This window comes from Python bivittatus, unplaced genomic scaffold (genome assembly GCF_059951505.1).
Source record: "Python bivittatus isolate LINGU-HERP-01145 unplaced genomic scaffold, Pbiv_v1 ctg000970_np1212, whole genome shotgun sequence".
NCBI lineage: Eukaryota > Metazoa > Chordata > Lepidosauria > Squamata > Pythonidae > Python > Python bivittatus.
In genome coordinates, this window is record NW_028277121.1 from 3,720,112 (window position 1) to 3,733,945 (window position 13,834).

Below are 13,834 nucleotides of genomic sequence, written 5' to 3' on the forward strand. Positions count from 1 at the left end.
CTGGATTGGGAGCAGAGTGCTGAACTGATCAGGCACACAGTGTGTCTGGAGAGAAACCCTGAGTGGTGATGAAATTCCACGACAGCAGTTAACAACAAGAGTTCCTAAAAAGCTTATATGGTTGAATCATATGGTCAGTTCTTAAGCACTATAAAACAGACATGGCTTACTTGTTCTCTAGGTTAAACAGAAGAAAATAAACTTTCATCTCAAATGAAATGGTCTCTCCCTCCAATTTCAGCTTGACAGGCAGTATCTGTCCTGGGAGCTCAAAGGCATTTTGATCAAGAAACTGAAACAGGAGGAGGATAACAAGCCAGCAAGGTCATCTGAGGACCATCCAGACCCTTTCACCTCTCTGCAGACAAAACATTCATGGTTTCGCCATATCAAGCAGACCGCGGAGGTGTACAATCCAATGGTGCTCACTTTTTTTCATTTAAAAAAATGGATGCACCATCTTGTGCAAGCCAAATGCCTTTGATGAGATGTTTTCTCGCTTGTACAAACACCCTTACACACAAACATACAGAGACACGCTCCAAAGGCTGCACTCTTTTTGAAGAAGTGAGCTTTATCTACTTGCCTAGGCTTCTTCTTCAGAACACATTTATTTACATAAAATATCTGTTTTCCTGAACAAGACAGCTGAAAGGCATGGTGGAGCTGACCTTCCAGACATTAGTCTTGGTACCTGCTGTAGTTCCTGTCCTAGCATCCCTCGGGAAGTTGAAGACAGACCACCAGCCTGCTGTAAATGCTGTCCTTTCACTAGTAAGTATGAAGAAGAAGTCATTATGTCAGCAGGACTGCTCCTACGCATAACTTCCAGAGGTGCCCAAGAAATACTGGCCAGGATCAGGGGCGCCCGCAGGGCATGGCAAATAAATAAATAAATAAATAAATAAATAAATAAATAAATAAATAAATAAATAAATAAAGGTGGCAGCCTCAATGGTGCGATTAAGATCCATGGAGCTTGGATGGCACCACTGCGGTGGCCATATTTGCTTTTCTGAGCATACCTCGTGGGCACCCCAATATGGGTTCCTGGCAAGAGCTCACTGAAGACCCTGGGACGATCCACTTTCAGAAAATCTGTTACCTCTGCAGAGCAACTCTCTCAAACGTTTCTTTTTACTGATAGCCTGTTCTGCCTTTGAAAGTACACCAGAAATCTGATTTGAGGTATCTTACCGAAAGCATCTACAACATGCAAGTACAAACATGCCTTAAAGTTTTCCCCCTCCCAAGATGAGACATTAAATGTTCTTTTTTCAAAAGTCATTTTCAAAAGATTGATTTGCTTTTCTGCAAAATCTAACAATAGCTTTGAATGCTTTCAATAACCTTTCTGTGACTAGAAAGGTGCTGCGCTATTTCAACCATAGGGGAACTCCACATTAATCTCCTGGAAATAAATGTTTTAACAAATTATATAAATCAAGAAAGGTCCTGCACCAGCCCAAATACCAAGATTTTATGGGTGCTGTGGTCTGAAACCTCGATGAAAACATTTTATTTTGCTAACAATACCTCACTATTCAGAATAAAATAATTTGCCTCCTGAGTTATTTTATTTTTGTGCCAACAGTATGAGCAAAAGCTTTAACGTTTAACACCTCTCTCCTGGATGCCTGATGGGCTGACAAGGGGTCCTTCAAAACCTTCTACGTCATAATCTAAGAGAGAGAAAGAGGAATCTTTTCTGGCAGAACCATCCTGTAATTTCTATTCAAAACTCCAAGAGCAGGATGGAGAAACTGCAGCCTCGTCCTTTGAGGAATCCCCAACTCATGTGAAACATTTATTCATGTCACACAAAACTGAATCTAAGTTCTACTGGAAGCAAGTGTCAAAAAAGAAAGCAGTGGATTTGAGATCCTGATTTAAATGCCTGTTCATCTTTCTGTCCTTATTGAAAAGACACGGGGATCCCCCTCATTTTCTACCCCCCACAGCCCCCACCGTGACACGGGGCCTGCGCGCTCACCTGTCCGAATTCCACTGAGAGGGCGCTGCAGGGTCTTCGACTTGAGGTGCTGGTGCTCTTGCTGTCTTCACCCAGCTGACTGTTCCTAGCTGCTCCAATCGGGGAACACTACAGGACTTTGCTATTTGCTTGTTTTTTTATTTATTCCTGAGAGCTGTTAACACCTGAAAATTCATCTCTTCATCTCTGGTCAAAGTTACCAGTTCCAAAAAGATTCTGCCCTATAACTCTTACAATGTTTGATCTACAGAAATGAGGGAAGGCAAGCTTGTCCACCAGCATGAAAGAACTGGAAGACTTGCCCTAACCTTCCTGGCCGGGACTCTATAGCCTGAAACCATGACTCGGATCAGAGTGACGGCCCCACCCCACTGAGTTACAGCATTTGGGATTATTTGGGGGGACAGGGTGAACCCAGCCAAGTGCACTTGACTTAACCACAAACAATGACTTGAGATGACCAGACAGCGTGGTATCCGCGCTCTCATCATCTACCGCGGTCACTGGCCCCTAGATTGGTCAAGCCTGAAGGAAGCCCTGGGGCCCTGCTTCTCCTTTTTGCCCAACAGGCGCTGGCCTCGTACCCCCTGTGGCCACCAGAAGGCCTTACTTCTGGCTCCAACCCAACACTCCACTTCCAGCAGTCTCATGAAGTCACACTAGCCTGTTGCAGAAGTTAACGGAGAAGAAAGTTCACACGATGGAGGGAAGCCCTTTGGCATCAGGCAGTGTCCTTGGCCTGCACTCACTGAGCCCCCTTATTGCCGTGTTTTGATGCAGCTATTTCTCTGGCCACAATGATCTGAAAAAGGACAACCTTGCTGACCTGACACTTTCTTTTTCACCCTGTTTCAGGTGCTTCCACTGTCCTGTCAGTAACACTTTGTTCTTCTGCATGTGTGATATGTGATTTCTCACACCAGTTATATTTTGGGGGAACATTTTCAAGCAACAAAGGGCATCATGTTGTGCAGTAGAGAACAGATGAGTTAACTTACGCTTTGTGGCAAAACTAGCGTTCTTCATTCAGCACTAAGGATGCTCCTACCCCACCACAGCTTCCCCCCACAAGTCCTGGGAAACACTGCAAGAGCAACTGCTGGTGTCTCCACCACAGCCAACCTCAAAGGTTGAAAGCTCCCAGGGCCTCCTCCCGTCAGCCAGCCGCAGAGGGCAAAACGCAGCACCCCAATAGCTCGCGGGCTCTCACACCCGAGGGAGAATGACTGAGAGGGTGCCAGGACACACACACCCCTTCACAATGCCATACTCCTGCTGAAAGACCAGTGAAACGGTGCTCACGGTGGAAACATCTTGTTCTCCCACAGACCGGAGGGGAAAGCCTCCTGTCCTCAAGTGCATGGAGCTTTGGCACTGTAGGCTGAAGTGAGACCCCCTTGGCTTCTGCTGTGCCACAGCCGAACCAGAAACCAATTTGCTCAGCTGTGCGGGGCACAGGACCGCAAAGGCAGGGCACTGATCCTCGTGGCAGTGCCTGAACTGCACTCAAGTGCCAAGCTGCCTTGTGAAGGCTTCTGCTTTAATGGACTCTAGAAAAGAAGGGATGGAGATACAAGCCTACCGTCTGGATGAATTCCCACACAAACATGCAGCTCTAGGCACCCCAGAAGGGAGAGGCCGCAGGAAGCTTTTATCAAGGGGCCCTTGCACAAAAGTAAACTCTCCTCCGGACACACTTCCCGGAAAGCAGAACACCAAGGTGGAGGCAGACGGTACGGGGCCTGCAAAACTCCAGAGGACTACTGGAGGTAGAAAAAATGCTCCAGTGGCCGTTTGATGTTTTGCAGCCCAGATCTGGTGCGGCTGTGCCACCTGACCCGTGAGAACGAAGCAGCAGCCCGCATGCGGAGGGAGGGAGGGAGGGGAGGGAAATGGACCTGCTTGCACACGATGCGGCTAAGCAAAGCGGACTGTACCATGCTGTCTGTAGATAGGGGGTTTCCTATAGATGTTATCTTTTATTCCAGTGTCTGAAGAAAAGGAAAGAAAAACAGGAAAAAACAAGCAATGGAAACAGGATTTCTCTGTTTTGAAGGCCTCCAACCCCACCGCCCACACCGCTTGAGCAAGGTCAATAACCTGGACTCTGCGTTTTGCTTTGGGATCAATATCAGTTTTTTTTCTAACAGAAGGACCAACTTTCTTGTGAGTCCTTCATCTTTCATTCATAGAGCAAAAAGTTGGGATCCAAGCCAATGTTTCTTTACAAACATTTATATTAAAGCAGCTTGCTAAGTATGGATCTCTCCGATTAATCACAGTGTCTTTTACCATGAAAACCAGTTTTTAAAACTGTGCTTGGCTCCTAAAACTTCCCTCATTCCTAGAAGAACTAAGTTCAAACTGGCTGTTGGAAATCTCTTTTTTCCTTTTCTTTCTTTAAAAGTTGCCAGATTACTGAAATCTCAATTACGGGTCAAGCTATGACTGATGAGAGACGAATTCTACGATGAGCTCCCCTGCCACCCCCCCGACCGCCACTTTCTGTTTCTGCTTCTTTCTTGCTTCAAAGCGATGAGAACGGGGTCTTTAGTTGGGCCCACGGGACTCAGCCGTTCTTTCGCAGCATCCCCCTCTCACTCCCCGTGACCAGAGATGCTAAGCAGGGGGAAAAGACAGCGATGAAATTCCCATCCATGGCCACAGACAGCTTGGGACATTTGTGATTTCGACTGGGGAACTTACAAGCTCCAGGCCCAATCTGTTCTGACCCCCTGCTAGCAAAGGAACAGATGCTGGAGAATTTTTCCTACAGCTCTTGCGCCTCCTCCTAGAAACGCCTTGCACCAAGGAGTGGTTATTGAACAGATGATGCCACTGATTCTACTATTTTAAAAAACTATTTCGGATCTTTCAATATACATATTTTTGTTCATTCCCCTTCACGCTACTAAATAGTATAAGTATAATAAACCTGTAAAACATTGTCGATGGTGCCAAGGGAAGATTGAAACTAAGCAATGAATCCTACCTGGAATATGAAAATGTTTGGGTGCCTGCTGATAGAGAGATGACGCAGATTTGCTGTCTGAACACAGGGATAAACTTGGGGTGCTCCGGCCACTTTCACTGCCTCCAAAGGGAAGAGCACAAAAATGAAAAAGAAAAGGAAAGAAAAAGAAAAAGCATATAAAACAAAAAATGGCAAGCAAAGTAGATAAAATTCAATGGGGAAAAAAGCTTCTTTCAAACAACTTGTTAATCCAACAAATATTTAAAATAGTTTAGGAATCCTGTTTCAGCACTGGCTTCGATTCTGTGGGCATCGTGGCCAAAAAGCTTGAATCTATCTCAGAATTACGTCTTACAGAAAGATTTAAAATAAGGTGCCAGCGTCCACATCATTTGCTAATTTCAGCTGTTTCCTGCCCCAAAACATCAATCTGAAACACTGCGTGAAAGTAGAAAGGAAATTCAGCGTATCCATTCATACGACTTCTAAAGGGGCCTGATTCAGACGCCCGAGATGCCTGGCCCAAGACCCACCAACCATCCAACCAGCAGCAGCTCTCCACGGGGTGCCAGTTCCGGGACTCTTCTCAGCAGAGCCGCCCGAGCCCCTTTCCCCAGCCAGCTGGGGCTCTTCTCCTTTTCTGCAGACCTCTCCCCCAAGAGCTGGCCCAGGTCTTTCTACGGGAGGGGCGTCTTCCTTGCTTCTGCCCAACAAGGCACCTGTTGGAGAGGGGGCCAGTCTAGGTCAGGACCACAGCAGGCAGGTCGGGGCTTCGCTCCCTCCCTCGCCGGGGCCGCATTGGGATGGCCGGCAGAACAGTGGAGGGAAGCAGCGCCGGACGAAGGCGCCAGGCGGTGACCCTGCCCTAGAAGCAGCCGCTGGGGCGGTCTGGGACAGCTCGTGGAACGGAGTAAAACCGGGGACAACCAGTCAGCGGGATTTCTCTCCAAGCCCAGCCCGATTCTTTAGACTTAGTTTGCTGCCGAGCAGGCAAGTACTGTAGACCTGGGTGTCCACAGCCATTTTGTGAAAGTGCCCAAGAGGTCTCCCCAAATTCCAAGTATATCCACAGGTCCCATTCCAGCAGCAGCGTCTTAGTGAAAAGATGCTGAATTAGATTAGGGTTAAATCGATGGTTGATGCTGGGTTTTACGATATAGCACATTGGTTCTTAGACTAGGCTTATCCTGGGGGTAATGGAGCGATCTGCAGTCGCTTGCTTGTGAGTCAAGGATCCAGTCTGGGACTGATGCTGCTGAGGTAGAGCATGTCATGTGGAAGATTGTCTGGGTTTTTCTGTTGGGGTCATGACATTATTCAGGACTGGCAAAAGGGGCAGTTGGGTCGGGCAGCTTAAGAACCACTGATCTAGGAGCTGCTCGGAGCTGCATTCAAATGCCCTTGCTGGTGCTTCTCAAATGGGGCTGGAAAGCCCTTCATCTGAGACGGTTTCATGGATTCCTGCCACGACCAGGAGCTGCTCTGGATGGCTTCAGATCCTTGCAACAAATACAATCTACATGCTGTTTTTCCCTTTGAATTCTCTGGATTAAGTAAAGGAACTTTTTCTCCCCAATATATCATAATCTAACCTTTATATATTTTAGTGATAAGATCATGATGTATTGTATCTCCTTCTCTGTATGACCGACTTAATTGATTTCTTGCAATAACATAAGAGAGGACTGAATAACAGCAACACCCCAGATGTGTTTGTCTACAGAGTGGCAATCTCATTCCTATCACATTTTGCTGCAGAACTATAGTTAATGTGAGAAATCCAGCTCACACAAAAAAAGTTGTTATGAAATGAAATACATTTAATTTCAGATTCAGATTAGGAAGGCTGGGAGAGATACCTCGTTGGGTTGATAACAACTGTTTTGGGTTCTCCCTTTTTATTGTACTCCACAACAATTAATGAAGATGTTGGATTATCAAGTCATGGACTTACTGCGCCATCGCCAAAACAGCATGTTGTGGAATCCGCTACTAATCATGACTTCTTCTTGTTTTACCACGGACATTTGAAATGAGCCCACCCTTCTGGGATATGAATGTGCTTCACCCCTGATCACCTTTTCCCCAGGAAAAGTCTGGAGCTGAGAAGCCACCACGCATCTGAGCACTCTGCAGCCCGTCCCAAAGCCCCATCCCAGCTACTGAGCCGGGGAGCTTCAAGCTGCAAGTTCTGCTGGCCCGAGTGGGCCTTTCCATGCATCCTGCCACAGTGCTAAGCTGCATGACTGAACACAACCACTCCAATGGGACAAGCAATGCCCTAAGGAACATCTCCTAGTCCTTTCTGAACGGTGGCTTAAAAGGGACCACAGGGTCCACAAAGGCCTCACTTGCTTGTCGCAGGAAACGAGCCGGAGGGACTCGGAAGAGTCTGCAGGATACGGAGCAGCGTGGTTCTCCTCTTTGAAATAACTTATTTTTTGTAAGAAGTGAGTAAACTGCAATTAATTGTCAGGGCATGTTTGTCCTCTGCAATTTCACTGCTGTCAGCAACCCAAGGAGCCAACCACATGCGAATAGATGAATCAGGGTGAGGAAGTGGTAGATGCAGGGATGGCAAGGCCAATGAACAGCGTTGGCATAAACTAGTTGCAGCTATGTTTCTTTTCTTTCTCTGATCCAGTGCCTGTTATCCACTCCATGCCTGCACGCCGGTAACACTGCTGCTGACCCTGAATGGAAACAGTGTAGTGGGTACTCATGGATGTGTGCATGTATATGGACACATGCACGTATACATATCCACTACACTGTTTCCACGTCTACGTGTCCATTAGCAGTAAGCAGGTGCATCGAAAGAGGCACACGCAAGGAACAGATGATGGGGAAGGGCACGTGTGTGCGCATCAATGGAGTGTGCGTGAGAAAGGAGCAGAGGGTAACTGTCATCTTGGGAAGATCTCTCAGCAGGAGAAAGTCTTTGGCTTATTGGATTGCAAGGGATCACGCAAATAGCTTCTGGGACTTGCTTCGGTTCTGGGATCCCAGATTCCTCATGTGGCTTTGCTCTTTTAAAGGTAGAGCGTGTTGTGTGGGAGATTACACACCCAGCTTGAGGGCGCCTCGTGCATTCAGCTCTGGGAAAAAGACTGTGCCCTCATCCAGGGTTTCAAAATATGTACCCAAATCCCTTCCACTGTGTTTAGATCATGGACACTGAAATTTGTCTTTCAAGTTATTTGCTCTCTAAACAAAGTGAGGAACCACAGTTCTGCCCACAGCAACCACAGGAGTATAGAGCTTTTTCAAAGGAGCTCCCCCCCACCCCCCCCACCAAACAGGGATCTCTTTGAGAAGATGGCCTAACTTTGACTTTCCAACTCTGGAACTCTGAGGACGTGCCACCACTGGCTGTTTTGAGTAGAAATCCTGCAACCTGAAGTCTGACCATTTGGAGGGCACCCAAATCCAGAAGGTGTGCAAGAGAATGGGAAGCAGCACATCACACATCAAAAACAGGCAGAATGTTGTCCACACTTGTGGTAGCTGCCCTCTTGACTCTTTTGATCATAACCTGCAGACACCTTGAGCACATCAGAAACGCTCATCTTCAATCAAGAGAAAATAATTATCATTCTAGGTCCAGGGAACTATCAGCCTATCTTCAGTTAGATTAGTTACATGCTCCACACACATCAGGAAGTTTATCCACTTTACCAGGGATCCCTAAAAGGAGCTACATTTCATCCAGGAAATACTTACTTTGCTATTTTTGTTACTGTTCTCCAACCTTCCTTTGCATTATTAAAACTGGCACTCCTTGGAAGTTAACATATCTCATTAAATGGACTTAGATTTTAAGTCATGCTGGTACTGAGAGAGGAAAAGGCATTCTCACGAAAAAAAATGTTCGAGAGATCCCACTGGTCCTTCCCAGAGTCTGCAGCATGTACACATCGGGGGCTGCATAACACTGCAGATCCAAAGGCACACAGGCACTCTGGAGTGCACAGGAGAGGTCCAAGCAAAGGAGGCAGCTGCTTTAAAAAGTTGCAAACAGGTGCCAGAGGAGGGTCTCTCTGGGGACCAAAGCACCTGTTTCAATCTGAAGCATGGTAGGACCCTTACGTACCCATTCTCCATGCTTTTGTGAAATACTGTAAGCAACCCTCCCATCTAATATCAGGCCCAGCCCAGGAGATCCGCTGCAACTGAAACAGCATCTGGGATGCCACACCGATGGACTGAAAAAGATCTCTGCATCATCAATGTTCTAGCAGGTTTTCCAAAAACCCATACAAATTCTGGGTACATAGCTGATCCTGCAATCACTCTTTACTTCCATGAGCTTCACCCCTTGGATTTATCAAAATACTGAAAAAACACGTTTGAAATAATGCAGTATCATTTACAAAGCTAAAAAAGTTTGCCTTCCGTAATCATTTCATTCCCACGGAGGGACTGGGCTAGAATCCATACTGAGAAAGCACTCACAAATGTTAGGAGAAAAAATATTCCATGCAGGCACATGCAGGCACAACATGAAGCACACCCCTGGAGATGTCTACAGGCACCACATCACAGGCGGCATTCTTGGGCCTTACCTTTGAAGAAAGGGATGTAATGATGTCTGAATGCAGAGGTAAGGCTTGGGTGGTTGGGCAGGGACTGGCAGCTACTGGTACCAGGAGTCTCGGTACCAGCTGGGGGGCAACAAACAGTTAAGTGAAAACAAACTCACTCACTTACTTGCTAGAAAGTTCTCACAACAATACCTTGCAATTCATGAAAAAAAAAAAAGCCCTACTACAAATGCAAAATTTGTTTGCCTTGGGTCTGATTAGCAGCTTTGACAATTCCCACCACCCCAATCAGATCTCCACACTGGCAATTCTGGCAGCAGGCAGTGGCACAAATAGGCCCAAGGTTTCTCTCTCAGGCCAAGGACCCCCAGAGCTTCTGCCCAGAAGAGGATGGCCCGGCTCTGAGACCCCCAGCTTTTCCCCCTGGCTAGGCAGACAGAGCAAAAGTGGCTTGGCTCGCTAAAGTTTACTTCTTCATCCATTCTTTCTTTTCAACTTGTTTTCTTGGAAGACCAGCTGGGCAAAATTAACCACATAACTGGATATCAAGTGTCCCACCAGGAGTGCTGGCCAGGTGAAGTTTGTTTAATCCTGTGTATGTCTGAATCTGTTTGGGACTACGCCTACCACCCACCCACCCCCGTGTTCCCCTGACAGGTTAATACCCTCTTTGATCCAGCTAGGCATAGGATGGGAATAGAGCCAAGGGTGGCTAGGAAACCCTCTTCCTGGTCATCCCCGAGGAAGCCCTTCTGCTCTCAATCACGGAACGAAGTCCTATTCATTTCAGTAGGACTCATGCCCCAGAGAAAAGGGTTGGTCTATGTTCTCCCATCTGTTTCCCAGTCTGGCCACAGTCCACCTGCTTCCTGGCAGGCTGCTCCAAGCTGGAGAAAGGATTCCCCAAGGTGGGATCCTTCTCCTGCCCAGTCCAGGGGTCACCATTATATCAGCTCTGTTCTGCTAAGGGTGAACTGAAAGCTCTTGGAAAGACTGAGAATGAGCCCTCCTGAGGATGTTACTACTGCAGTTAATGTGGTACTTACTTGCACAACTTGTCACTAGCAAGCCAAATACAGCCACTGTCCAAATATTTTTATCTACCAGGTACCCAGAAGGTTTGTCTTTGGAGTGGGAGGAGGAACCAGTTTGGTCTAATGGCTAGAAACCAGGAGACCGTGAGTCCTTAGGCATGAAAACCGGCTGGGTGATTCTGGGCCAGTCACTCTCTCTCAGCCCAACCCACCTCACAGGGTTGCTGTTGTAGGAAAATAGGAGGAGGAAGGAGTATTGGATATGTTTGCTGCCTTGAGCTATTTATAAAAATAATAAAGGCGGGGTAAAAAAATCCAAAAAGACTTACATTGCTGGTGAGCCGCATCTACCCTAACAGTTCAAAAGTTGTGTAGGCCTGCAATATCAGCCCACTGATCTGTTAAGCCCTGAAAGACCTCGAGCTCTTGTTCAGAGGGTCCTGACAACATCCAAGAGGATAATCATGGCTGCCAATTATTTTAATGCAAAATTTCCAGTACGGTTCTCAGCAAACAGTGAATTATATGTTGAGGAGTAGGAACATAATTAATGTGAATTACTGAACAATGCATAGGCTCAGGTCATAGTAAGCCATGGTTAGTTGAACAAGCCATAGTGGCAGAGTTCAGACATAACCATTTTGGATGTATGCACTTTGAAAGGGATTTGGAAGTAGTCCCAGGGACCTCGTGTGCATGGCACCTCTGTGCCAATCATTAAAACAGCCACAATTTCTTCCAGGCTTTCAAATAAGCCTGAAAAAAGATGTGGCTGTTTTAATCTCCTTAAACTAATGCAAGTCTTAAAGCAGCAGCACCTTTTTTTTCAGGCACAGAAGCCTGGAAAGGGGGGCTGTTCTAACAAGGAGCAGAGGTCTGCAGCAGGAACGCTCCATTAGCCACAAGTCACGTCTCCCCATCGCAGTGCCTATGTCGATGCACTGCTTTAACCAACACACCAAATAAAAGGGAAACAAAAATCCAAACTGATTAATGTTTCGCACAATGTATAAAATCAACTTTATTTAGTGGATGAAATTTTACTGCATGCCGCCCAGAGTCACATTTTGTGAGATGGGCAGCATATAAATATGATAAATAAAATGTATACATAACATAAGGTTCCCTCCTCCCCTTCCAGCACAAAGTGTGAATGTCGGATTTTCCTCTTAGTGATCTTCCCTTTCCAATCATTTGTAGGCAATTGTTGAAAAAAGAGCCCTCCTCCTTATTCAGTAAATACATGATTTTCTCTCATTCCCCCCCACCCCCTGCTTCTCTTTCCTGTGGCATGTTTGCACTTTATGGGCAGGTTCCCAAAGCCCATGCAGGCATTTAACCCTCCCCTGGACACCATCGCCTTGATCTCCGATGGGGCGGCCATGCCCCGCGGAAGAGTTAAATGCCTGCCGGGCTTCAGGAACCTGACCGTCCAAGGCAGACTCCAATTCACAGCAACCCCCCTGCGATTAAGAGCTACAGGACGAGTGTGAATATTAAGTCAGGCTGATCGTAATACGAGTTCTTGTCCAAACTTCAGCATGGGGGCTGAGGGGCCCCCTCTTTCTTCTGTCACAGGGATCCAGGTGCGGAAAAGGCCCCAGCTTCATTTGGGGAGACGGTTTCAAAAGGAGGCTTCTTCCTCCTTCCTTCCTCCCTCCCTCCCTGTCCTACCCTGTCTCTTTCCTTTTCCAAGTGGAATCCATGTTTTGGCAACTTCTTGCTCTGACCCTACATTTCTGGGATGCTGGTTGAGTGGAGATCCCCTGGGAACTTCCTGGCTCAGCAGGAAGGTGCACCTTGGCCTTGTTGCCCCTAATTTGACCCCAACCTCTCGGCTACAAAGTCCAATGATGGGGAAACTTTTATTCGGGCCCAAGGGCCTTCTGCATGGCAGCCTTCAGCTACTTGTTCCGTGTGCGTAATCCAGCTGCAAATGAAGTTGGCTTAAGAAACCACTCACTTTCCAGATTTCCATCCTTCCTCCGCGTGAGCCACGGGGATGGCCTGGTGTTTAATCTGACTGCGTTTACCATACCCCCTGACAGTGGATTCCTCTCTTTGCTACCCCTCTTGGACTGCTAAAAAGAAAGGGGGGAAATCATTTCCATAATTTTTCCTGAAATTTGGACAGAAGGGGAAAAGTGGCAGGACTCTTGCCAATCTCACAGGTTAAAAAAAAACCAAAGACTGGTCCTTCCTTTCACTGTTCCCTCAGTGAAATTCTTACAAAGAAAAAAAGCCTAGCTTGTCACCACTCCATGGGTGAATTTGTTAAGAATAGAAATAAAATGGCCACAGAGTAACTGGAGAGCATTTCTGCCACAGCACAGAATGAAGGTCTTTGCCCACAAGGAAAGTGCAATTTGTGAGTTGGGCAGCCTTAGAAATCTCATCAATCTGATCAGTCAGTCAATCCAGACAGCTGGGCTTGAGTGACCTACGTCAGAAAATACAGATTTTGACGTACAGCAGAAAACTCTGAGTGGAAGTTGCCTTCCTGGCGGGCTGGGGGCAGGGAGAGGATGACATCGTGCACCCCTGCCCTCGAGAAAGGGCAACTGGTCTGCGCAAGCCCTGGGAGAACCTGGCTTTGCCAATCAGCCCTCAACGTTCAGCCGTGCAGCCGTGCTGCTAGTGTGGTCAGAGCCCCGGGCCCCCCAGGCCAAGGCCAGTCTCCCCCCATGACCTTCCCCAACCCGGGCAGCCAGCAGCGGCTGGATCCTGCTCTCAGGGCGCCTGCACGGCCACGGCAGGCGACGAGGAGAGCTGGTCCGTCCTCTTGGGGGGCGCCTGGCTGGGGAGCTGACTCTGGGTCCTGGCACAGCAGGGTCGGCACACGCCTCGGACCAGCAGGCCTTTCCCCTCTCTCCGGCTTATGCGTTGTAATAACATCCATTAGTTGGAGAAGGTGCCACCAAACTCCTTTCAGTTTTTTGAAATACAGAAAAGGAGTCAAACGTTAAAAAAAGTCCCATTCTCAAAGCCTTTCAGTGAGATTGTGGTATAAGAGGAAGTGCCAGCCTGGGGGCCCTGAGGCAGATCCTCCTGCAGAAGGGCAGCGTCTGGCAGGAGGGCATCTCTCGTTGGCAGGGTGTCCTCCGCCCCCCGCCGCCAAAGGCCCTGCAACTCTTTTCCAATAAATGAAAGTGACCATTATCCCCAATCTTTCAAGTTCACTACATTTCCCAGAATCTCACCATTCCTGTAGGAATTCTCTGTATATTTTGGTGATATTAGGCAGCATCTCACACTAAGAGACCTAGTATCCCTCTCACAACAATTAGAG

The 13,834-nt window shown here is 47.4% G+C and overlaps 1 protein-coding gene across 4 annotated transcripts in view; it reads right to left on the minus strand.

Annotated features, from left to right (window-relative positions):
* Nucleotides 1-13,834, minus strand: part of ABLIM2 (actin binding LIM protein family member 2) — a 61,477-nt gene that overhangs the window by 17,675 nt on the left and 29,968 nt on the right. For 2 of the 4 annotated variants that reach the window (XR_015794169.1, XM_088131118.1), the window contains exons 12-14: nt 9,533-9,631; nt 4,986-5,087; nt 3,931-3,984 (exon numbers count right to left, since the gene is read on the minus strand). The exons of 1 other annotated variant lie outside the window; for it this stretch is intronic. Coding sequence is in view for 1 of the 3 variants with exons in the window: in XM_088131118.1 (XP_087987244.1) it covers nt 3,931-3,984; nt 4,986-5,087; nt 9,533-9,631 (255 nt within the window). In the remaining 2 variants the exon portion in view is untranslated. The remainder of the gene's footprint in view (nt 1-3,930; nt 3,985-4,985; nt 5,088-9,532; nt 9,632-13,834) is intronic. One more of the 4 variants, XR_015794170.1, reaches the window with a different exon arrangement.